The 26,109-nt window shown below is 38.3% G+C and overlaps 1 protein-coding gene and 1 long non-coding RNA gene across 19 annotated transcripts in view; one reads left to right on the top strand and one right to left on the bottom strand.

The window, feature by feature from the left end:
- Positions 1-2,722: 2,722 nt before the first annotated feature.
- Positions 2,723-26,109, bottom strand: part of KLHL32 (kelch like family member 32) — a 227,521-nt gene continuing 204,134 nt past the window's right edge. For 12 of the 18 annotated variants that reach the window (XM_044924317.2, XM_044924316.2, XM_044924309.2 and 9 more), the window contains 4 exons: positions 24,638-24,696; positions 19,242-19,434; positions 17,487-17,581; positions 12,324-12,671 (listed from right to left, as the gene is read on the bottom strand). In XM_044924317.2, coding sequence (XP_044780252.1) covers positions 12,501-12,671; positions 17,487-17,581; positions 19,242-19,434; positions 24,638-24,696 — 518 coding nt within the window. In that variant the 3' untranslated portion in view covers positions 12,324-12,500. Of the gene's footprint in view, positions 6,752-12,323; positions 12,672-12,793; positions 13,463-17,486; positions 17,582-19,241; positions 19,435-22,269; positions 22,944-22,986; positions 23,109-24,637; positions 24,697-26,109 lie in introns of those variants that run through there. The other 6 variants (XM_044924318.2, XM_044924319.2, XM_044924321.2 and 3 more) reach the window with 5 other exon arrangements.
- LOC112587458 lies at positions 8,404-17,621 on the top strand. Its single transcript, XR_006542383.1, has 2 exons — positions 8,404-8,833; positions 17,305-17,621. It is a non-coding gene; the product is annotated as an uncharacterized LOC112587458 (long non-coding RNA).

Here is a 26,109-nt window from a genome sequence, read left to right as displayed (position 1 = left end):
GATAACCAATTTATAATCATGTAATTAAAATGTATGTGAAAGTATTTGGTGACCTGCATTGTTAGGCATACAGCCATGATTACTATATCTCATGCACAGAAGTAAAGAAACTTCTCAGTTTTGTTCTTCTCTAACAGTATGTCCTAGATGAATGATTCTACTTCTTTACAGTGTTTTCTTGCATGTCATGTTTGCTAACTTTGAAATCACTTGTTTTCTTCTGGGGCCTCTAGCGTTTATCATGGTTTCACTATTCCTTCAGGAAAACATTTTCACCCCTTTTGTGGCTCAAGTATCTTTTACATGCACTGCAGTCAGGAAACTGTAGTTAGTTAATAGACCTTTCCTTATTGGAATTTGTGAAGTCTAAAGGACTTCATGACTTATAAATGGTCTATTTTACCCCTAAATAAACTAATTCAATAAATGGGATGAATAAAAGCCTCTTTAAGGTTACTTAAGACTTCATAGCCGGAGAAGGCAATGGCACCCCACTCCAGTACTCTTGCCTGGAAAATCCCATGGACAGAGGGCCTGGTGGGCTGCAGTCCATGGGGTTGCGAAGAGTCAGACACGACTGAGGGACTTCACTTTCACTTTTCACTTTCATGCATTGGAGAAGGAAATGGCAACCCACTCCAGTTGCCTGGAAAATCCCAGGGAAAATCTGTGGGGTCACACAGAGTCAGACATGACTGAAGAATCTTAGCAGCAGGAGCAGCAGCAAGACTTCATAGCAGTGAATTTCTTTTCATTATAATAGTGACTTACTAATGATGTATTATTACTAATGATGTATTATTTTACAAGTTTTAGCAGTTGAAATTTAAAATATTTAATGGAGTGCCTTTAAAGGGTTATTTATGTGTGTGTGTGTGTGTGTGTGTGTGTGTGTGTGTGTGTGTGTACTCCTCCCCAAGGGAAATGGATAAAGATGTCTTAGATAATCTTGCTCTTAGCTTATGAAACTTTTTAACGATTAAGAAAATCTGTTACTGAATCCTGTATTAGAATATGTACCTGTGTATATTAATAAATTTATACATAAAACTCACTAACAAGAAAGTCTATAACATGTATATGTAGATATATTTTTTAAATTTGTGTATCAGTAAAATTTTAAACTGTTTTATTCATTGAAGAAAAAAGAAAATTTATGATTCAGTTCCATTTCTTAAAAATCTTCACCGACCCTTATTACTATAGTCTTCTCTCTTTCCATTCCCAGACTTAGAATAGTCTTATAGTTGCTTCCTTAATGTTCTTTTTCCCCTAAAATCCCTGTAATATCTGAGGTGACTGCTTCTACCATTGTTAAGGTAAGCCAGTCTCTTGTGGTCGAATCTGGAATGTGTTCTCATTTCCCTTGTGCTTTGGCACCTCTGTGACATCGCATTCTCTTTTTTCTTCTCATCCCTTCCTCAGTGATACTGCTTCTTCCTACATAGACATTTTCCCTTCTTCTCCCCACTGGTAAGATCTGGCCCTTCACCTGCTCTGTCTCAACATTCTTCTGGTAGCTAATAACTTTATCTTTCACATCTGTATCTAGTACTGCTTTTTCTCTAAACATCTAGTTGGATTCTCCTGGAATCTCAGGGCAACATGTCAAGCTGCCTTTCTCACCTTCTTTTCCAGAGAAGGCAACACTGTCTTTGCCGTCATTTTCTTCCCAGAGCATACACCTCTTTCCCAGTTCACCTAACCTTGATGTTTCTTGGATTCTTCATTGTTCCCCACTTTTCATCTGATCAGCAGTACAAGCTCTTGCTATTTTTTTCTCTTTGCCATCATGTGCATCCAAATTTATTAGGCACTATAATCGGCTCCTTATCTCTGGACTATTGAAATTTATTCTTGACATAGTTCTGACCTTAATGTTCCTAGAAGACTACTTTGTTACTTTGCTGCTCAAGGACCTCCATTTACTTCCCATTGTTAGTAAGCTGACATTGAAGCCCTTCTGTCAGGAGAATTCCTGCTCCCTGACAATATATGTTCTCTTTCCAAACTCAACTCAAGCAGGAGAGTAGAATGTCTTGGCTGCTTTCGCTGAATGACATGTTCATTCTACACTGTGGGCCTCATTCAGTTTGCCAGCTTACCACCATTTCTACAGAAACCTAACTTTAAGATCCTCAAATAGGAAAATTAAAATATACATATTAGGCTTCCTTGGTGGTTCAGATGTTAAAGAATCTGCCTGCACTGCAGGAGACCTGGATTTCATCTGTGGGTTAGGAAGATTCCCTGGAGAAGGAAATGGCTACCCACCCCAGTATTACCTGGAGAATTCCATGGACAAATGAGCCTAGCGGGCTAGTCCATGGGGTTGCAGAGTCAGACACTTGTTCAGTTGCTCAGTCATGTCCGACTCTTTGCGACCCCATGGACTACAGCAGGCCAGGCTTCCCTGTCCTTCACCATCTCCCAGAATGGGCTCAAACTCACGTACATTGAGTCGGTGATGCCATCCAGCTATCTCATCCTCTATCCCCTTCTCCTCCTGTCCTCAATCTTTCCCAGCATCAGGGTCTTCTCCAGTGAGTCAGCTCTTCACACTGAGTAGAGTAGCGTAGCATTGCACTGAGTAGCAATGAGTAGAGTTGGACGCTACTCAGTGACTAACACTTTCACTTTCTATACGTATTCCAGTAAGTATTCCAGTCAGTTTCTTTAAAATATCAGGTGGAGTGTAAAAGATGATTGAAGGACAACATGGTGATGAAAAGGACTTTTATTAGACACTCAGATTTGGTTTGATTTAAATTTCAATTGAACATTTAATTAGGTTTTCATAGGGGAGAAGACGACATGGGTGTATTGTCTATACAGAATCATTCAGTATTCAGTGCATTTGTACTGGAAGAGTTTCACAGTATAAACTTTTACATCTTTCCTTATCCCTAGCAAATTTTATTTTCTTACTAAGCATATTTGACTTTTTTATTTTGGGGGATAAGTAAAAATTATTTGTGGGTTGTTAGGTGTGTATTTTCACTATACATTGTTATTTTTATCTTCTTCTGTGCTTCATCACAAATCGTTAAAACTACTGTTTATAACTAATTACATGGACTCCTTTGCATGTACATTCATAGAATCTTGGCAGTTTTTATTTTTAGGATTATATAATCATATAAGAATTTGACAAGCTGTTACAGTTGGGAAAAACCTTAAGAAAACTACTTTCTCTAAGTTCTACGCATCAACACTTTGTTTCAGAGATAAAAGGCAGATATAGAAACTTCACCAAAAACTGTGTTATCTGTTCTAAACCACTGGTTTTTGATTCATACTCTTTTTTTACATAAACCTTATATCTTCCAAAAACCGATCTCCTGCTGCCTCTTCCTAGGGTTAAAAATATTGCATTGTCAGTCAAGTGGAGAGTATGTTAGTATAAAAGGCTCTGTTTGTATAAAATGGTTGGGGAACTAGCAAAATAGTATATTCTTTCACATATTTGATGTAAGATATGAGATTTATATTTTGATTCTGTGATAAACTATATTGTTGTTTACCAAAATCAGTATCAAATGATTAGAACTGACCAACTTCTGCTTATTGAAGTTTTTGATGTGAAGATAGTTATCCAGTTCATTGCACTTGTGAATTATGCTTTTAGAAAAATTCCGGGCATTTTTATTTTATACACACGTTTTAAGTTATTTGTGTACAAAGTAATGAGATATAATAAAAATGCATATATTCAACTTACACTGCACTTGTGATTATTCAACTTTCTCTTTATGACAGATTGACTCTTTGAAAACCAAAATAAAAATGAACCATGTTACCTAGAGGAATATTTTTTATCTTACTTAGTCCTGTTGCTTTTATATTCTGCCTTAACAAAAGAAAGTTAATTTTTCAGCTACTGTAATAGCTGAGGGTATACAATATACATATGGCTAAACTGTGAGGAAAATACAGAGAAATGGTGCGAAAAATACCCTAAAAATAACCAATTGGCATTTTGCTCTTAAAGATGTAAGGAATTTCACTGTGTTTTTCATACATTTTATTATCTTTATTTTAAAGATTCATGTCTTTACTGGCTTTTCCTCCTAGAGGAAGAACACTGCAGATATCTGTTACTGCTTTTTCTTTTTTAAAGTACAATCTTGATATTTAAATTGTTTTAGGTTTCATGGTTTTATGGAAATTGAAATTAATAAATACAAATACAATATGGTGTTTGAAGAGTAAAAATGGAAGATGTATTACTGTAGAATAGTTCACTATAATAGAAAACATGTATTTGAATAGTTTCAGTGGACTTTGGTTTTTATGACCAGGCATTGTTCTCTAGAATTTTTCTTATTAGCTCTTACGATTGATAATTTGAGGGACAGGATCGAATTATAAGTGATCTGGATTTTTTTCTTTGTGGGGAAGGGTTGCTGTACTTTGGATGCTATTCTTTGTTTACAATTATGTTTCTGAAAATTATGTAAAATTTATATAAAAATTCCGACTTCTATTGTATAGTATTATTACTATTATACAATTATTACTGAGGAATACTATACAAGGAAAGGTTTGATAATATATACTGATTTGTTTTAAATGAGTAGTTAGAAGTTTTCACAGAAATTAGAATAATCTCAGGCTGCCTTTCCATTTATCAGTCAAACAAGTTCACTTTTAGACCATTTCCCTTTTAATAATTGGGTAGAGAATCTGGGATTAAAAATATATTGTTTTATAAGGTAAAATTCCTGGAGGGAAGAAATCTGTGTGTCAAGTAGAAATTTTAGTAAATCTGAAATAACTGTTTAGGTCCTTGTTGAAAAGATTTCTGAAATGTTGGAGTCCACTTTCCTGACACTGTAAGTAAGGCATTTTTTAAAATTTAGATGGTTTGTACTTTATAAAGAGATTCTGTTTTCCTTCTAAATATCAATTATCAATTTTCAGAACTGTACAAATACTCCTCTAAGGTTTTTTGTTTGTCTAAACTTAAAATCTTTTCTTTTAAAATTTTACTACTCTTTTTCTTACCCTAGTCTCCCCTCCCCCCTTAATCTGAACAGCCAAAAATTATATGTTTATTTTTAATATATTGATATTTAATACATATTTAAAATAAGTGTTTTAGGTACTATATAATATATAAAGTTAGTGATTTCTCTATTTAGGATAAAAATATTTTTATTCACTTCTGCTTACTAAAAGTGGCTACATGAACAAAATGACAGTTTCCTATAAGCCAAGGATTGCTGAATGTTTAAACTATACCAAGGAATAAAAGTGAAATCTTCCTTCTAAGAAAGGTGACTTATTGTAACAAGATTAGAGAAAGGGGAAAAACTCACATTGTAGTTGTGGAATTTATGTTCAAATACGATTACTGAGTTGTTTAATTTGTTAGCTTTTTGTTATAGACAAAGCAAATCCAAAAACCTAGCCTAAAAAATCCTTATGCATTATTAAAAATGGTAGTAATATGTATTGGTGATGGAGAAGAATCCCACAAGCACTCAAGATTGACATAACCTTTAACAAAGTGGAAAAACTTTTATTAGAACTACTGATTCTAGGTTCAAATTTATGTCAAAGCACTTTATGATACCAAAATTAGTCCAACTAATTTTTTTTTTCGAGCTTTAAAATGTCACTTTTCACTAAATAGTCTTAAATGAATTTGAGGCCAGGGTTTGTACAAGTTTAGGAATCTTTGGCTTTGGTAAACTCCCTGTTTTCTAATTAGTATGTCTCTTTTACATGCTTTCCAGAATCATCTCATAGTATGTCTTCCAAGTTCTATCCAGTAATTTTTAAACTTCAAAAATAATCTCCCGGTTCAATTACCAAGTTCTAAAGGCAGTAAAATACTTTGTAATTTGAGTGATTTTTTTTTTTTTTTTTTTTAGGCAAAGTACTTCAGAGCATTTGCCCAATCCTCACAACGTTCTTCTGAATTAATATGTAAATCAATAATTGCCCTCCTTAAAAAGTGAGAAAATTGAAGCTCTGTAAAGTTAAGCCAAGGTCACAGAGCAACCAAGGTGAAAAATCTGGGTACTCCACCTGCTGTTCCAGTGTATTTCTGTTATTCATATTACCTTGAATAAAATATGGCATTTAAAAATTTATGATGTCATAATGGTGAGTACTCTGCTTATACAGCAGTGTTGTATAATGTTGGATTTTTAACAGAAAAATTACAAACCCAGGGTTTAGTTAAAGATATTAAGTACTGACAATTTTTTTGAAGATCACTGATGGCAGTACTTGTGAAATAAACTTCCTCACTAAGAGTGTAGTGTCCTGGACAGCACTGATTAGACAGGGTGTATCAAGAATGCTTTAAAGACCCATAGACCATTCAGTCGGCCCTAAGCTAACACCACAGTAAAAGTCATACACACTATATATTGACACACACGGAGAAGAGTGACAGGCATTTTCAATAATGTGTATTTTAGAAAACTTCATTTTTTGCTTATGTTTATCTGAATATAATAAGATCTAGAAAACAGAACAAGGAAGCATTGAGCACTGAGTATTTTCATGCCCAGTATCCAAAAGTCAGGCTTTTTTTCCTCCTGTTCATGACGGTTATTAAGAAAGGACTGGCTTTTTAGACAGTGCCAATCCTGTGATGAGGCACTTGAAGAGTCTGAAGGTTAGGGCATGTGAAATACGGAGCGGGGAGGAAGCATGCTGCTATTCCATTGGAAGCAAAAGGGAGTCTAGGCCCATAGAATACTTCTTCTTTGCCTTCTCTGCTTACATCCAGTACCTACAAAGGAAGGGAGAAATCTGTATGTTAAAGGTGGTTGTTCAAAATAAAGCGGTGTACACATGAAAGAAAACTTGCAGTTAATTTCAGTTATGCTGCCGTGACTATATCTTACATATTGCTATTTTTCTCACAGTGTTGTACCAGAAATATGGATTTAGTTCCTGTAAAATACTATTCTACACATTTATGTGTATGTACATAGATGTTTGTTTATAATTATTTAGCCTTCAGAACAAGTGTTGAGATGCAGGCAGCATTATCGTCCTTTAATAAAACGGCCTTAGATTGGTTAAGTAACTTGCCCAAACTAGTAAGCGTTGTTTGTATGCTGGCTTACAAATCCTCATCTGCAATGTGAAAACAACATTGACTTTGCAGCTTTGCTCTGAAAACTGGTGAGATCGTCTCACTCAAGAGTCTGGCACAGAGAATATTATAGCTTTGTAGCAGGTTCAAGAAAATCAGTTGCTTCTGGAGATTTTTCCCCAGTTATTTCCTTGTTAAGCTGGAGTTACATCTCTTTCCTTATGTGGAAAAGAATCTTTGTTAGTCAGTGCCTGCTGTCACCTCACTGATTTCTGGTTTAATCTTAGTACTAGGAAGATTCTTGTATAAGACAAGCTGGCCATGTCATACTTGTCGAGCCCATAAAAATAGCCCTCAATCATCTTATCCTGCCTTCATACGACCTTCCTCTAACTTCATTTAAAACTTTTCCTTCCTTGGGTTCTATGACCTCAAAAAAAAAAAAAGTTTGTCATTCATATTGTCCTGGTGTCAGCCACTTTGGTCCACTTCTTCCAGCCACATCCTAAATGCAGACGTGCCCCAACACTCCAGCCACAGACCCTGTGGCACTCTTCAGTGGTCCCATCCACTCTTACACCCACATCTGTCACCTAAGTGGATAATTCTTAAGCTTTTAATGCAATAATGCATTATTTTAGATGAAAGGGGCCCTTGAGATTTGGGGATCCAAGCCCATAAAGACGGATATCAGTAAGGCCTAGAGTAAAAGATCAAACCTGTAGCTTTTTTCCCCCACGTGGACATTTAGCCGTCCCATCCCATTTACTGAACAATATGCCCTGTCACTACTAATTTTAAATCGCTCCAATACATGCTACATACAGATTTTTCTTTGTTCTCTTTTGTTGATTTATGTATCTTCCTACAATAGCACATTTACAGTTACTTTGGGTAAGGGCATGTCTCATTCATTTTCAAGCATTTCTTGGTTATTCTTATATTCTTTCCTGGAGAAACTTCAAGATCAATTTGATAAGTATTATTCCCCCACCCTGTGAATTTGACTAGCTGTGTGACTTACTCAAGGTCACATAGCTAGTAAGTGGTAGAGCCAGTTTTTTGGCTCAGAGTTGCAACCCAAAAAAGAATAAGGATTTCATGCCATTTTGTGACATCCCCGCCCCAACTGAATACATTTTTAGAACACAAAAGCTGAAGTCACCCATCCAGAGAACTTTTGTCTGGTTTCCTGGACCAAGAGAGACTGCGTATGGTAAGTGCCTATGTGCGTGCTCAGTCAGGTCCAACTCTGTAACCCCATGGACTGTAACCCCACCAGGCTCCTCTATCCATGGGATTCACCAGGCAAGAATACTGGAGTGGGTTGCCATTTCCTACTCCAGGAGATCTTCCCGACCCAGGAATTGAACCCATGTCTCTTGCATCCCCTGTATTGGCAGGCAGATTCTTTACCACTACGCCACCTGGGAAGCCACTAAGCAGATGTAATTTATTTAATCTGTAAGACGGGGAAAACGAAGGGTTGGTTTTTCTCCAAAACACTCCCTTGAAAGCTAGCAGAGAGAAGGCATTGGGGAGGAGGAGGTACCAACTTGGCAGCATATCCTCCAGCCAAAAAGAAGTAATCATAAGTGAAGAGCAGTGGAGGTGATCTGACAGCAGACTAATCACTTAGGCAGCTGCTCCTTTATGCTTGTCATCCACAGGATACCTACCAGACTAGAGTCAAGCTCTGTGCCAGCTGCTTGCTTACACACCCACTGAATAAACAAGAGCACCTGACTCCTCAGGACTTAACATTTTCCATGAGTAAGTATTACTAACAAGTCCAAAGCCCAATCTTTAAGAGCATCTCAGCTTTTCTCTCGTTTCACTTGTCCTCATAATGGGTTAAACAGTTTGTGGTAAGTCACATAGCAGAAAAGAAGATAAAAAAGTATGGTTTCTCAACATTTGACATGCTTCATCCCTGTGTGGCTGAATCCTACAAATGATAGTTAAATAAACTTTAATGAGAGTCCAGAAGGGTCAGTCTAATAGGTTACTGGCTGGTATTTTCAAGATGGGAAAAAAATAGACGAGTCCTTCTGGATGTTAACAGACTGTGAGTTTCACTAATCTTAGCCAGCCATGCCTTTAGAATCCAAGAATTCTACATATTTGTGACTTATTAAAAAAACTTAAACTTTTGATATTTTTAACATCAATACTATTTTCTCCACTCTTTACTATACTTTTTTCCTTCACAGATCATATCTCAATTTATTCAATGTTTTGGAGCTTAAAAAATTTTGTTTTGTTTTTAATTTTTATTTTACATTGGAGTATAGTTGGTTAACAATGTTGATTGTTTTAGGTATATGACAAAGTGATTCAGTTATACATATATCTATCCTTTTTGAAATTCTTTTCCCATTTAGGTTGTTACAGAGTATTGAGCCATGTACCCTGTGATTTATAGTAGCTCTATGTTGGTTATCTGTCTTAAACATAGTACATGTCAATCTCAAACTCCCAGCCTATCCCTCCCCCTCGATTCTCCCCCCATGGTTATCATAAATTTGTTCTCTAAATCTGTGAGTCTGTTTCTGTTTTGTAAATAAGTTCATTTGTATCATCTTTTTTTAGATTTTGCATATGAATGGTATCATATGATAATTGACTTTCTCTAACTTCACTTAGGGAGAAGGCAATGGCACCCCACTCCAGTACTCCCACCTGGAAAATCCCATGGCCGGAGGAGCCTGGAAGGCTGCAGTCCATGGGGTCGCTGAGGGTCGGACATGACTGAGCGACTTTACTTACACTTTTCACTTTCATGCATTGGAGAAGGAAATGGCAACCCACTCCAATGTTCTTGCCTGGAGAATCCCAGGGACGGGGGAGCCTGGTGGGCTGCCATCTATGTGGTCACACAGAGTCGGACACGACTGAAGCGACTTAGCAGCAGCAGCAACTTCACTTAGCACAATAATCTCCAGGTCCATCCATGTCGTTACAAATGGCATTATTTCATTCTTTTTAATGGCTGAGTAATATTCCACTGTATATATGTACCACATCTTCTTTATCCATTCCTCTGTTGATAGACATTTTAGGTTGATTTCATGTCTTGGCTATTGTAACAGTGTTGCAATGAAAATTAGGGTGCACATATCCTTTGAAACATGGTTTTCTCCAGATAAATGCCCAGGAGTTGGATTGCTGGATCATGTGGTAGCTCTATTTTTAGCTTTTTAAGGAGCCTCCATGCTGTTCTCCATCGTGGTTGTACCAATTTACATTCCCAACAGTGTAGCAGGGTTTCCTTTCCTCCACACTCTCCAACATTTACTCTTTGTAGACTTTTTGATGCTGGCCATTCTGACTGGTGTGAGGTGATACTGTAGTTTTGATTTGCATTTCTCTAATTTTTAATGATGTTGAGTGTCTTCTCATGTGCCTCTTGGTCATCTGTGACCATCTATGACAGATGACACAGATTTACGTCTTTTCATTTTTTGTTTGGATTTTTCTGATATTGAGTCACATGAGATGTCTGTAAATTTTGGAAATCCCTTGTCAGATGCACCATTTGCAAATATTTTTTCCCATTCTGTGGGCCATCTTTTGCTGATTTTTTTTATAATTTCCTTTGCTGTGCAAAAGCTTTTAAGTCCCATCTGTTTATTTTTGTTTTTATTTCCATTATTCTAGGAGACAGATTAAAAAAGATACTGCTGCAATTTCTATCAAAGAGTGGTCTGCCTATGTTTTCCTGTAGGAGTTGTACAGTATTGGGTCTTATATTTACGTCTTTAATCCATTTTGAGTTTATTTTTGTGTATTGTGTTAAAAACTGTAATATAATTTTTCCTACCACTATTTATTGAAGAAACTGTTTTCTCCATTGTATATATAGTCTTGCTTCCTTTCTTGTAGACTAATTGACCATTGGTGTATAACTGACCAGGCTTTCTATCCTGTTCTGTTGACTTATATTTCTGTTTTCCTGCCAGTACCATACTGTTTGATGACTATAGCTTTGTAGTACTGTCCGAAGGTCAGGGAACCTCCTTCCTCCAACTCTGCTTTTCTTTCTCAAGATTGATTTGGCTATTTGGCTTTTGTGCTTCCATATAAATTTTTCAAAAAATTTTGTTCCAGTTCTGTGAAAAATGTTGTTGGTAATTAGATAGGGAAGGCATTCAATCTGTAGATTGTCTTGGGTATTATTGGTCATTTTATTAATAACTATATTGATTTCTTCCAATTCAAAGATACTGTATATCTTCTGTTTGTATCATCTTTAATTTATCAGCATCTAACAGTTTTCAGAGTCCTGGTCTTTAGCTTCCTTAAATTTATTCCTAAGTATCTTATTCTTTTTGATGCAATGGGATTATTTTAATTTCTCTTTCTGATCTTTCATTGTTAGTGTATAGAAATGCAACAGATTTCCTTGCATTTATTTTGTATCTTGCAATTTTACCAAATTCATTAGCAAGCTTTGGTAGTTTTCTGGTAGCATCTCTAGGATCTTCTATATATAGTATCATGTCATCTGCAAACAGTGACAGTTTCACTCCCTCTTTGCCAATTTGGATTCACTTTATTTCTCTTTGGATTACCATGGCCTAACTTCCACATCTATGTTTAATAAAGTGGTATGAGTAAACATCCTTGTCTTTTTCCTGATCTTAGAAGAAATGCTTTCAGCTTTTCACTGTTGATTATGATGTTAGCTGTAGGTCTGTCACATATGGCCTTTAATTATTTTAGGTAGGCTCCCTCTATGCCTACTTTCTGGAGAGTTTTTTCATTGTAAATGGGTGTTGAATTTTATCAGCAGCTTTCCCTGCATCTATTGAGATGATCATATGGGTTTTATTCTTCAATTTGTGGGTGTGGTATATCACAGACTGATTTGCAGATATCAAAAAATCCTTGCATCCCTGAGATAAACCCCATTTGATCATGGTGTATGAGCCCTTTAATGTATTGTTGCTAATGTTTTGTTGAGGATTTTTACATCTATGTTCACATCAGTGATATTGGCCTCTAATTGTTTTTTTTTGGTGCATTTCCAATATCTTTCATTTGCGCTCTCCTCACAGTTGCTGATTTTGATACCATATTTGTTGCAGATGATTTCCTACCTTCACTGTATGTCTGTCTTGACCAGTGAGCTTTCCCATTCGTAATTCTGCTTCTAGTCACGGCCTTTTCTTTTCCACCTGGAGAAGCTCCTTTAGTATTTGTTGAGCTGAATTCTCTTAGCTTCTGCTTATCTGTAAAGCTTTTGGTTTCTTGTCAAATCTCCAGGAGAGCCTTGCTGAGTAGGTTGTAGGTTCTTCCCTTTCATCAGTTTAAATGTATCATGCCACATTCCCTTCTTACCTGCAGAGAAATCAGTTGATAACCTTATGGGAGTTTCCTTGTACATTATTTTTTTCCCTTATTGCTTTTAGCACTTTTTCTTTGCCTTTAATTTCTGTCAGTTTATTACTGTCTCAGCATATTCCTCCTTGAATTTATCCTTTCTGGGACTCTGTGCTTCCTGGACTTGGGTAACTGTTTCCTTCCCCATGTTAGAGAAGTTTTTAGCTATTGTCTCTTCAAAGATTTCCTCAGGTCCGTTCTCTCTCTCTCTCTTCTTCTGGGACCCCTATAATGCAAATGTTAGTGCATTTACTATTGTCCAGAGGTCTCTTAGACTATCCTTATTTCTTTTCATCCTTCATTGTTCCGCAGCAGTGATTTACACCATTCTGACTTAACAGCCACACACCCCCACCCCCCATGCAGGAGAGCCTCCAATATTAGCAGGTAAGTCTGGCCTAGTCTCATACAAGGACAGTGACTCTTTTTCCTGAGTTCTGGTACACACAAGACTCTGTTAAGTGCCCTCCGTGAATGGAATTTGTTTCCCCCAGTCCTGTGAAATTCCTGTGACTAAACTACACTGGCCTTCAAAGCCAGATTCTCTGGGGGCTCCCCCTGTTGCCAGACGCCCAGGCTGGGGAGCCTGATGTGGGGCTCAGAACTTTTTTACTCCTGTGGGAGAACTTCTGTGATATAATTAGTTTTTGGTTTGTGGGTTGCCCACCCAGCATGTATGGGGTTGAACTTCATCACAATTGACCCCTCCCACCGTCTTGTGGATGCAGGGTGTCTTGTTGGTAGCTTCCAGCATGCATCAGTGGTTGGTCAGCAGTTAGCTGTGATTTTGGTATTTCCATAGAAGAGGTCAGCTCGTATCCTCTACTCCACCCTCTTGTCTTGGCTCCTGTGATTTTCAACCTGATGATATGTACTCAGGAATTTCTACTGTCTAGTCAGTATCTTCTCATAAATACTATTTCAGTCTCATTATCTTCTCTGCTGGATATTCTTCCAGAAAGTAGGAAGGAAATGGCTTGAACATGTAGGCAGTCTCTTCAACCATCAACATATTTACTGTTAATGAACCAAAATAAACAGTTCTGTAGTCACCCAATATATAAATACTTCAGACTGTACAGCCATGGTTTAGAATGAATGATAATGTCACCCATAATCAGCTGTCAGTAGCTAAAATCGAAGATATGTGATGAGTCTGTTATCCATGAAGACTTAACATTCCAAGCCTCTCTTTAAATGACAACTCATATGCTTATATGAACTTATTATCTACAAATAATAAAGGCTCTTAAAAGCCTTTATCAGGCTTATCTGTGCTTTGTGGGACTAACATGCCAGCCAAGGAAGTAAACACAGCTTTTGCAAATGATTGATGTGGTACTTCAAAGTGACTATGGGAATGCACAACTACCCATAATGCTTATTTAAAAAAAAAAAAAAAAAAAGATCATTAGGATCTTTTATTGTCCAATCTCAGAGATGAAATTTATTCCATTAACACAAGCTTTGATTAAAATTTATTTGATTAAAATGTATGAACTGCCTCTTTCAGAATCACCTTAATCCTGAGGCTACTCTAGAATATCCTCAGTGGCTTAAGATATACACATGTACTCCTTCATCTTTTTGAAAACAGATTTGTTTGGGAAACCAGATGTAATGAGTTAATTAGTGTACATGATTAGTGACCCCTGTGCACCTTATGTAGGGAAAGCATGTAAATTGGTGTAGCTTTGTTGTTGTTCAGGTGGTAAGTGGTATCTGACTCTCTGCAACCCCATGGACTTCAGCACAGAAGGCTTCCCAGTCCTTCACTATCTCCCAGAGTTTGTTCAAACTCATGTCCATTTAGTCGGTGATTCTATCTAACCATCTCCTACCACCTCCTTCTCCTTTTGCCTTCAATCTTTCCCAGCATCAGGGTCTTTTCCAATGAGTCGGTTCTTCATATCAGGTGGCCAAAGTATTGGACCTTCAGCATCAGTCCTTCCAATGAATATTCAGGGTTGATTTCCTTTAGGATTGACTACTTTGATCTCCTTGCTGTCCAAGGGACTCTCAAGAGTCTTCTCTGGCACCACAGTTTGAAAGCATCAATTCTCTGGTGCTCAGCCTTCTTTATGGTACAACTCTTAAATCTATACATGACTACTAGAAAAACCATGCCTTTGACTAGGGGGATCACTATTGGCAAAGTGATGTCTCTGCTTTTTGATATGCTGTCTAGGTTTGTCAGTTTTTCTTCCAAGAAACAAATGTCTTTTAATTTCATGGCTGCAGTTTCCATCAGCAGTGATTTCAGAGCCCAAGAAAATAAAATCTGTCACTGTTTCCATTGTTTACCCATCTATTCCCCATGAAGTGATGGGACCAGATGCCATGATCTTTGTTTTTTTAATGTTGAGTTTCAAGCCAGCTTTTTTACTCTCCTCTTTCACCTTCATCAAGAGGCTCTTTAGTTCCTCTTCACTTTCTGCCATTAGAGTGGTATTGTATGCATATATGAGGTTGTTGATACTTCTCCCGACAATCTTGATTCCAGCTTGTGATTCATCCAGCCTGGCATTTCTCATGATATACTCTGCATATAAGTTAAATAAGCAGGGTGACAATATATAGCCCTTATATACTCCTTTCCCACTTTGGAACTAGTCCTTTGTGGCATGTCCAGTTCTAACTGTTGCTTCTTGGCCTGCACACAGGTTTCTCAGAAGACAGGGAAGGTGGTCTAGTATTCCCATCTCTTGAATTTTCCACAGTTTGTGTGATCCACACAATCTAAATCTCTAGCATAGTCAGTGAAACAGATGTCTTTCTGGAATTCCCTTGCTTTCTCTATGATCCAGCGAATGTTGGCAATTTGATTTCTGGTTCCTCTGCCTTTTCTAAACCCAGCTTGTCCATCTGGAAATTCTCAGTTCACATACTGCTGAAGCCTAGCTTGAAGGATTTTGAACATAACCATACTAACATATGAAATGAGCACAACTGTCTGGTAGATTAAACATTTTTGGGACTGCCCTTCTTTGGAATTGAAATGAAAACTGACCAATTTGCTGACATTAAGTGTAGCACTTTACCAGCATCATCTTCTAGGATTCAAATAGCTTGGCTGGAATTCCATCACCTTCATCCACTAGCTTTGTAATGCTTTCTAGTAATGATGCAGCTACTATTGGAAAAAAGTATGAAGTTTCCGCAAAAAGTTAAAAATACCTTATGATTTAGTAACTCCACTTCTGGGTATTTATGCAAAGAAAACAAAATCAGTATCATGAAGAGACATCTGTACCCTGTTCACTGTAGCACTGTATATAATAGCCAGGACATGGAAATAACCTCAGTGTCCACTTATGGACGAATGGATAAAGAAGATGTGAGATAGATAATTATCTATCTACACACACACACAAACATATATATATAGAAGGAGACATTAAAATATGAAGTCCTTCTTTTGCAACAACATATATGGACCTTGAGGGCATCATTATTCTAGGTAATGGGTTGGCCAAAAAGTTTGTTCAGGTTTTTCTGTACTATCTTATGGAAAAACCCAAGCAAACTTTCTGGCCAATCCAAAAAAAAATGTGTCAGAAAAAGACAAACTCTATGACCTCACTTACATGTGGAATAAAAAAAAAAAATTGAACTCATAGAAAGCAAAGACATATTGGTGGTTGCAAGAGGCAAGCAGTGGGGAGTGACAGAAATGGGTGAGTTAGTCAAAAGATACCTCAAAAAAGTGATAAGAATAAGTTCAGGGATACAATGTCTGAATGTTGACTATACTATATTGCATATTTGACTTGCTAAGGAAGTAAATCTTAAAAGTTCTCCTAAGAAAAAAGTACAAATGTGCAACTATGTGAGGTAAAGGATGTTCAATTTACTGTGGATTACTTAGCAATGTATAGATATATAAAATCATGTCATATACCTTAAACTTGTATAGATATATAAAATCATGTCATATACCTTAAACTAACACATTACATTCCCTCTGTTAGATCAGAAACTACATCCATGAGGACAAGCCTGTTAAATATTCATTTCTATGCTACCTTTGCTAACTTAAAACTACTTATGTATATCAACAGTAGAAATAAGTTAAAATCCCCAGACAAATCTTGGGCAAGACAGATCAAGAATGGAAGGAAAGGGAAAAAAAAAAGCAATATTACGAATGTAAAGTAGAATATAGTGAACTCAATATCTATATACTAACATTTTTGAAAACTTAGAAAACATGGGAAAGTTTCTTGAAAAAAAGATACATACCTTATGAGATGTGAAGAAGAAATTAAAAGCTCAAATAGTCCTGCAACTATTAAAGACATTGAAGCATCTATTTAAAATCTTCCCACAAAGATGAGGTGTTAGATATTATGAATAGTTATAATGATATATTTTTTCTGGAGATCAGGGAAAGGTCAGGGCTAATACATGTCAATATGTTATCAGAGAACTCAAAGTAGAAAAACAGCTCTGGTAAGAATTGTTAAAAAAAAAAAAAAACAAATCATAAATAACACCACCTTGACTATATATATCAACAACAGCCACTGCTGTTCTCAACAGCCCAGCTAGCAGCTTGCCCAGTCTGGGCTGCTCACATGTTGATGTGCCAAGGATACTCTGGGAGCAGAGGTTCCCCCCTCAGACCAGTCACAAAACACGACTACTCACTTCTGCTAGGAAAAAACACCATTATAGGGGGCATTTGTTAAATGAATGAATTGGAATATACAGAAAATAAGTTTTGCAGATGTGAAAGTACTGTTATCAAGATTTCAACAGGTTTTGGTTTATAAAAAAGGGAAAGGCATTCCACTTCCCCCACTTCCCGTATATATTATATTACTGTTAAAGCTCATTCCCATCTTTATTTTCAACAGGACTCAATCATTAGATATCATTTCTAGGATGCAGAATGAAGTTTAGTGGCTGAACTAGCTGCACAAAGGAACTCAATCTTCTCTCTACATGTAAATATTCTCTTTCTTCAATTCAGCACTGCAAAAAAATAACCTCACTGAACCACTTGAATGAACTTCAAAAGGGGACTTCAACCACTCACCTGGATACAAGCCAGAGGCTCATTTGTCCAAATCGAATATCCACCAACTAAGTATATTCTCTCATTATGGACAGCAACTCCAGATTCATTTTGGCCTAAAGTAAAGAGAATTGAATAAAAGAGGAAAAATAAATCTATTTCCTTGCATGTCTTAATTAACCCTTTTGCCACTGAGGGATAGTTTTCCCCTGTGGCACATGTGTATACTCCACAGGATTTTTGCCGCAACTAATCCCTGCCTCCCAGGTCTCAGAGGAAAGAATTAACCACTCTCAGAGAATGAATCTGTGTTGGGTCAGAACCAGGTTATAACACTTAATAGCCAGTCAAATTAGTAAATACAGCATTAAAGACAGCAATAATAAGCCGTATAGAAGAGTTTCATACCATGTTGTAGGCCATTAATTAATACTAATGGAAATAAAGTATATTTTAGGAGTGCAAAACACCTCTTGTTCTACTGAATACAAATACTTTTAAGGCAAGTGCTTACATCTCTAACAGCTGCAACCCCAAGAAGCGAATAAAACCGAGCCATGCCCCTAGCGTGCCCCAAATGAAGACAAATGACAGAAAAAGACTGATAGTTACTACCTTCCTTTTTCTTTACATACACAACAGTTTTAAGACTATATTAAAGTTCCTGAGGTGGGACCAGCCTGGGTAGTCCCTAGATATAGACACGCCAAAATGATGAAAGGTTCCTCCTCCATTAAAAAAAAAAAGAATAACTCACTACCACATATTCTTCCCTGGAGGCCATCAGAGAGTGAGACAGTCTCTTCTTATTGATGGGCTGACACAGAATTGACTCAGGTAATAAATAAGCTGGATCCTATAACAGACAGAATCATAGATCGAGGGACCAAGGGGCAAAGGTACCACTACAGGAACTTAGAGTTAAGTGCTTGTAGGGGGGCCTCAGATCATTTTTCAGAAAAACAGGAGCGCAGTATAAAGCATCTAAACCCCTCACACTGGTTATGCCCCCAGTGTGGTCTCCTTGGCAGTGGCTGTGAGTGACTGAGTGCCTACTCAGCATATTAAAATGCCTTCAGGCCATAGTCCTGCCCACCCTTTTGAGTCTGTGATTTTAATAATGGGAAGGGAAGGGATCTTAATAATGCAAGCCAAGAAGGGAGAAAGTTTTCTACTTCCTAAAGAAACGTTAGGGGTAAGCTGTTTGCTGCTTTCTTTTCATTCGCTTTGGGATGAGGATGGTCCCTACCTAGTGCTGCTCGTGGTGATGGCTGGATAGGTCTGTGTGGTCAGAAGTGCTGCTAAACCCCTACGCACAGAACATCTCCAGCGTTTTCTCTTTAGGAAAATACAGGCAAAAACCAATATCTGACAGTGATAAACAGTGAAGACCATTCTCCTGAACTAATAAGAAATAAGACTAAAAGTAAGAGAAAAATTAATTGCTCCTATAGAGTCATTAACTCTTTCAGCACCTGATCCCCCCTACTTATATCAGTGTTCCTACATGAATACTGATTGACAATAATGGACTTGGCAAGCCTCTCTCGACAATGTGAGAACACACACAAAGGTAAGCACAGGCCCTGAGAAACTGGATGCTCAGCCAATGGACTGAGTCAGAGATAAACGATGTTCACCTTTTGTAATAAAACCAAACTGTTCTACTACCATGCATTTAATATTTAGAGCTGCCCTCAAGATGTCTATGAAAACAAGTTTGTCAACTTCCTGAATCTCTTCCTGCTCCTGATTTACTTAATCAAAGGTACTTGCCAGTCAACAGGTTAAAATTGCAGCGCGTCCACTGGTCAGTGTCTATGTTGTAGGAATCTATATGCCGCACGAGGATCCGGTCATTATTGTAATCCAGGTCATTGCCTCCAAGAACATAAAGCTTCCTTTGAACAGCAGCCATGGAATGGTAGACCCGCCTCTGCAGCATAGGGCTACGGCTTATCCACTTATTCTGAAAAGAAAAATGCAGGTGAACTGTTAACTGGAGATGTCCACAGCAGAAAACAGCAGGGCCTCATTCATAGTTGTTGGTGGACCACATTCTATTTAAATATTGTTTACTTAATTTGAAAGGAATGGGTGTCTTACCTGAGAACAAGTGCAGAAGATCCCACATGTTCTAACTCTGTTTTGCAACTTACATAAGGCATTTCCTCCTGTTTGGGTTGCACTTTATAGGGCATTTTGCATTTGTAAGAGGAGCATATGAGAATTTAGAAGTTCTCATGATAGTTACGGCCCAGTTGAGAGAACTTTCTCCTACAAGTGACTCAGGAGTGCACATGCATAGGTGTTTGTGTACAGTGCTGTAATGATAACAAAACAGGCTCTGGACCCAGGATACCGAGTTTATAATTTGTGTGTGAGCTTGGCAATTTACTTAACCTGTCTGTGCCTGTTTCCTCCTCTGTAAAACTGAGATAACAGTACCCAACTGACAAGCCTGTTGTGAAGATTAAATGAGCGAATGCACCTAAAGCATTTAGAACAGTGCCTGGCACACACATCTGATAATGTGCACTTTAGGAAACTTGATTTAGGTCATACCTGAATGGTCTAGTGGTTTTCCCTACTTTCTTCGATTTAAGTCTGAATTTGGCAATACAGAGTTCATGATCTGAGCCACAGTCAGCACTGGAATGTGAAGTCAAGTGGGCTTTAGGAAGCATCACTACGAGCAAAGCTAGTGGTGGGGGATGGAATTCCAGTTGAGCTATTTCAAATCTGAAAAGATGATGCTGTTAAAGTGCTGCACTCAATATGCCAGCAAATTTGGAAAACTCAGCAGTGGCCATAGGACTGGAAAAGATCAGTTTTAATTCAATCCCAAAGAAAGGCAATGCCAAAGAACGTTCAAACTACCGCACAGTTGCACTCATCTCACATGCTAGTAAAGTAATGCTCAAAATTCCCCAAGCCAGGCTTCAACAGTACATGAACCATGAACTTCCAGATGTTCAATCTGGGTTTAGAAAAGGCAGAGTAACCAGAGATCAAATTGCCAACATCCGTTGGGTTATCGAAAAAGCAAGAGAGTTTCAGAAAAACATCTATTTCTGCTTTGTTCATTACACCAAAGCCTTTGACTGTGTGGATCACCACCAACTGTGGAAAATTCTTAAAGAGATGGGAATACCAGACCACCTGACCCTGCCTCTTGAGAAATCTGTATGCAGGTCAGGAAGCAACAGTTAGAACTGGACATAGAACAACAACTGCTACTGCTGCAGCTAAGTCGCTTCAGTCGTGTCCGATTCTGTGCGACCCCATAGATGGAAGCCCACCAGGCTCCCCCGTCCCTGGGATTCTCCAGGCAAGAACACTGGAGTGGGTTGCCATTTCCTTCTCCAATGCATGAAAGTGAAAAGTTAAAGTGAAGTCGCTCAGTCATGTCCGACTCTTGGCGACCCCATGGACTACAGCCTACCAGGCTCCTCCGTCCATGGGATTTTCCAGGCAAGAGTACTGGAGTGGGGTGCCACTGCCTTCTCCGTAGAACAATAAACTGGTTCCAAATAGGAAAAGGGTACGTCAAGGCTGTATGTTGTCACCTTGCTTATTTAACTTAAATGCAGAGTAGTGCATCATGAGAAACACTGGGCTGGATGAAGCACAAGCTGGAATCAAGATTTCTGGGGGAAATATCAATAACCTCAGATACGCAGATGACACCACCCTTATGGCAGAAAGGGAAGAAGAACTAAAGAGCCTCTTGATAAAAGTGAAAGAAGAGAGTGAAAAAGTTGGCTTAACATTCAGAAAATGAAGATCATGGCATCTGGTCCCATCACTTCATGGCAAATAGATGGGGAAACAGTAGAAACGGTGACAGAGTTTATTTTGGGAGGCTCCAAAATCACTGCAGATGGTGACTGAAGCCATGAATATAAAAGATGCTTGCTCCTTGGAAGAAAAGTTATGATCAACCTAGACAGCATATTAAAAAACAGAGACATCACTTTGCCAACAAAGGTCCATCTAGTCAAGGCTATGGTTTTTCCAGTAGTCATGTATGGATGTGAGAGTTGGACTATAAAGAAAGCTGAGCGCCAAAGAATTGATGCTTTTGAACTGTGGTGTTGGAGAAGACTCTTGGGAGTCCCCTGGACTGCAAGGATATCCAACTGTCCATTCTAAAGGAAATCAGTTCTGAATACTCAATGGAAGGACTGATGTTGAAGCTGAAACGCTAATACTTTGGCCACCTGATGCGAAGGACTGACTCTTTTGAAAAGACCCTGATGCTGGGAAAGACTGAAGACAGAAGGAGAAGGGGATGACAGAGGATGAGATGGTTGGATGGCATCACTGACTCAATGGACATATGTTTGAGTAAACCCCAGGAGTTGGTGATGGACAGGGAGGCCTAGCATGCTGTAGTCCATGGGGTCCCAAAAAGTCGGACATGACTGAGTGACTGAACTGAACTAGGAAACTTACTGTGATGAAATCACTGGCTCACAGGGGACCCTACGTAAGCTAATGTGAGGGCAGCTTTGCTGTTCTTTCCAGGATGAACCTCCTGAGGTCAATGGAAGAGCAAAGTTTTGATTCAGCAACAAATCCCTCACAGCCTTTAATATATTTACACTCACATCTTCACCAAATTGGGAAGAGTTATTTCCAGGCATATTGTTATTTGGTCTTCTGTTACAGAAGACCAAATTTTCTGTGATAACTTTAGGAAATGGTGAAACCTCTAATGTTTGGTTCTATATCACTCTCAGGATTAAGAAAGGTATTCTCAACTCCTCTCAAATAAGGTAATTTAAAATATAAAAATAGGTGACAATCAAATATGACTTTAATTTAAATCTCAAGTAATGGACAGGTAAATAAGCCTAACCATTTTATTTTTATATAAACACTAAACATACAAGAAGAACACAGATAATTTCTTTCTGCCAAGAAAAATTTGGGTTTCGACCAGAAAAATCATGATGCTTTGAATACATACAATTTCACCAGTTCACAGAGGTGTAAAGGCAGAAATGAAAAAAAAAAAGTTTTGTATAAATATCGGTCCATTCACTAATGGCATACTGACTGGCTCATTTCTAATTTCTCTTTTAACGATACACTCACAAGAAAAAAGAAAGTGGTTTGTCCAGTTGTTGAAGGCTTGCATTCATCTGGTCCCCCAGTTTTAAACATGTCATAATAAGAATCTCCTTCCAATTAACTGTCTCTTTAATAAGTTAAACCTTTCTTTTAGATATTCTAAGAAATGCCTTTAATACATTACACATGAGTGGATTTAACTCAAGACACGGACGGTGCTTTCTGTAGGTGCTTTCTATGAGGCATCGCATCACAGTATGAGGACTCAGTGCCGCACTAGCAGTCCAGTCCCCTGCCACAGGACTATGGATGCCATCTGGTTTGCAAAGCCTGCCTGCATCCCCTGATTATATCTTTAGCTTCCTTCACTGCCGTGCCTGCCAGGTGAGCCGCCAACCGCTGCAAAGGCAAAGAAACAGAGAGGCCTGGTGGGGTCATTCCTAATAAGCTAGCGTGTGAATACTAATCAGTGCTGAGGAAGCAGAGGTCACCCCGGCCTGCCTGTTGGCAGGTAGCGATGTGCTCTGTGGCAGATGGCAGGCATTACTGACTCTCCACAAAGGCCTAGAAGAGAAATAAGCACCAGGGCTGAATGATAGAGTTATTGAGATTCTGAGCAAGATGCAAGCAGATGTGATGTTTGCCAGTACCCACCGTAAACAATATGCCAGCAGAATTTTTAAAAAGAGCATGTTGTGTACAAACATGAAACAGAACTCATTTGAGAAATGTTAACACCTTCTTCCTCTTTAACCACGTGTGCACCAAACTCAAGCAACTGTAATTAATGATCCCTCTTGAGACACCCAGCCCAGGAACACATGGTATCCAAAATCGACAGCTTATAATGACATCAGGAAACACACTTGCAAAGACAGAAATACTTTTGTTACACTCGGAATCAAGGAATTGTAAAAATTAAAAGATACAAAATAGACTGAGGGCACTCTGAACATATATTTAATGGCTAATCCCGACCCAGTTCCATGTTCCATTATCTTCAGCTGATGAAGATTTGACCTCCAAATCATTTTGGAATATTGTCATAACCAGGAAAAATACTTACATTACCAAAATCACAGAAATGGCAAAGTTCAGCAAACATGTGCCACAGTTAACAGATACTTTGATAGAAGGAAAAGAAAATAAAAATAGTTCTTCTTTTGTGGGGAAAGAAAAGTCATGAAATGTGCATGAGAAGTGGGCAGAAGGGACAGGCACCATCCCAATGTGCCCAGTCCAGGTCAGTTCTTAGATGAAAAACATACTCCACCCCTTCAGATACTTCTCCTTCAGACTTACTCTTCACTATAGAACCTGAGATATGCTGGCTACATGGGGTTAAATAAAAGTTATTATTTACTTGGGAATAACAAAACCATAAGCATGCTTCCCTCCTAGATTGGCAAGCCTTCTCAAAGGCTGCAGCAACAGGACAATGCAATCCTTTCTTAGGGTATCTCAAAGACGAACAGCCACTTGAGGTAAACGGAAAGAAGGGCACTTAATTCATCAACATCTGAAGGAGATCAGCCCTGGGATTTCTTTGGAAGGAATGATGCTAAAGCTGAAACTCCAGTACTTTGGCCACCTCATGCAAAGGGTTGACTCATTGGAAAAGACTCTGATGCTGGGAGGGATTGGGAGCAGGAGGAGAAGGGGACGCCAGAGGATGAGATGGCTGGATGGTATCACTGACTTGATGGACGTGAGTCTGAGTGAACTCCGGGAGTTGATGATGGACAGGGAGGCCTGGCGTGCTGCGATTCATGGGGTCGCAAAGAGTCGGACATGACTGAGCGACTGAACTGAACTGAACTCATCAACATATTTTCCCTTTTTCCTACATTATGCAAAACTCTGAAAGAGTTAAGCATTGAGTAGAGCATAAAACAAAAAGAGCTGAAATTTCATGTTTTGTAAGGGGAAAAAAAAAGCAACCTAAAAGCAGTCTATCCAGATGCTTCCTTTTCTCTATGTAAGTTTAAGATGCATGTGTGTGTATAGACTTGGCATTCCAACTCCTAATTACTGGAGGAATCTTAAAAATTCATTTTAATTAAGGTAATGAGCTTTTCTTAGATGAGTCTTACCTGGTTAGGTTCATATACCATTAGTCTGTTCTGATATTGTGCCGTGTTAGTTACTCCACCTGTAATGGATTAGCACATGTTAGTGCTTTCATGAATAAGAAATGGGATAGTCCAACATAAGAATGAGATACAATTAAAGGAAAATTAGCTACTGCTGAGGATCTGTTTGTACACCCTCATGGTGAACCCATGACATAGTTAAGAAGCTTACTGTTGAAGCAGTTTCATTTTCAAGAAACATTTCAGAAGCAATCCAGTTTAGAGCAAGCAACAAGTATGCTGAGATTACCACGAGGCCCCCAATTCTGGCAAGCGGCTCTGCATGGCCAGAATGAGGCGCAAAATATGGTGAGGGAGTGGGAGCAAGTGGAGCACACTTAACACAAATCTCTACAATATTTATGCCAGGGACATAGTTATATGGAAAATTCCTGTCCTTGGCTAACTTGGTCATTTTATGGCTATAGTCTTAGGTGTGCTAACACAATGAACAGTAATATCTTTTTTTTTTTTAAAGACTTTTTGATGTGGATCATTTTTAAAGTCTTTATTGAATCTGTTACAATATTGCTTCTGTTTTACACTTTTTGGCTTTCTGGCCCAGAGGCATGCAGGGTCTTAGCTCCCCAACCAGGGATCAAACCCATACCCCCTGCACTGGAAGGCAGAGTCTTAACCATTGGACTGCCAGGGAAGTCCTGACACAGTGATATCCTGATGTCTCCTGGGAAGAACTGTATCTAAAAAACATATTATTCATCAAAAGAGATCGAGAGCCAGTGCTGTCCAACAGAATAAGCACCACAAGCAAGAGCCACATATGCAGTTTTAATTTTTCCAGTAGTCACATTAAGCAGAAAAAGAAATCCTTTACATTAAACTTAATATGAATTTGACTCAATAATAATCCCCCCCTTATCTCTGAGGGATACATTCCAAGACCTGCAGTGGATGCCTGCAAGTGTAAGATGGTACCAAATGCTGTATATACTTTGTTTTTCCTATACACATATACCTATGATAAAGTTTAATTTACAAATTAGGCACAGTAAGAGATTAACAACAATAACTAATAATGAATTTGAACAATTATATACTCTAATAAAAGTTATGTAAATGTGGACTCTTTCTCAAAATACCTTACTGTACTGTACTTCTGATGATGATGGTGGGGATGATATAACCCACTTGATGAGATGAAGTAAGAGGAATGACATAAATCATTTATGAAGCTTCCTGCAAGTTTTACAACCCAGGAGCATCTTCCTTGAAGACCTGGGAGCCATCCCATTGAGATGTTATCATCAAGGAAAATAATGTTCCCATCTCTCAGTTTCTATGGAGGCTAGGAGCCTAATTCTGATGGATGCAAATCAGGAAACACAAATGACCAAGCCACAGAGAAAAACATTTACAGAGTCAGGGTAACTGAATGTGCTCCACACGTCACACGGATCAACCTTCCTCCAAAA

Source organism: Bubalus bubalis, chromosome 10 (genome assembly GCF_019923935.1).
Source record: "Bubalus bubalis isolate 160015118507 breed Murrah chromosome 10, NDDB_SH_1, whole genome shotgun sequence".
NCBI classification, from domain to species: domain Eukaryota; kingdom Metazoa; phylum Chordata; class Mammalia; order Artiodactyla; family Bovidae; genus Bubalus; species Bubalus bubalis.
The sequence above is the reverse complement of the archived record's forward strand: the minus strand, read 5'-3'. Positions and strand labels throughout refer to the sequence as shown.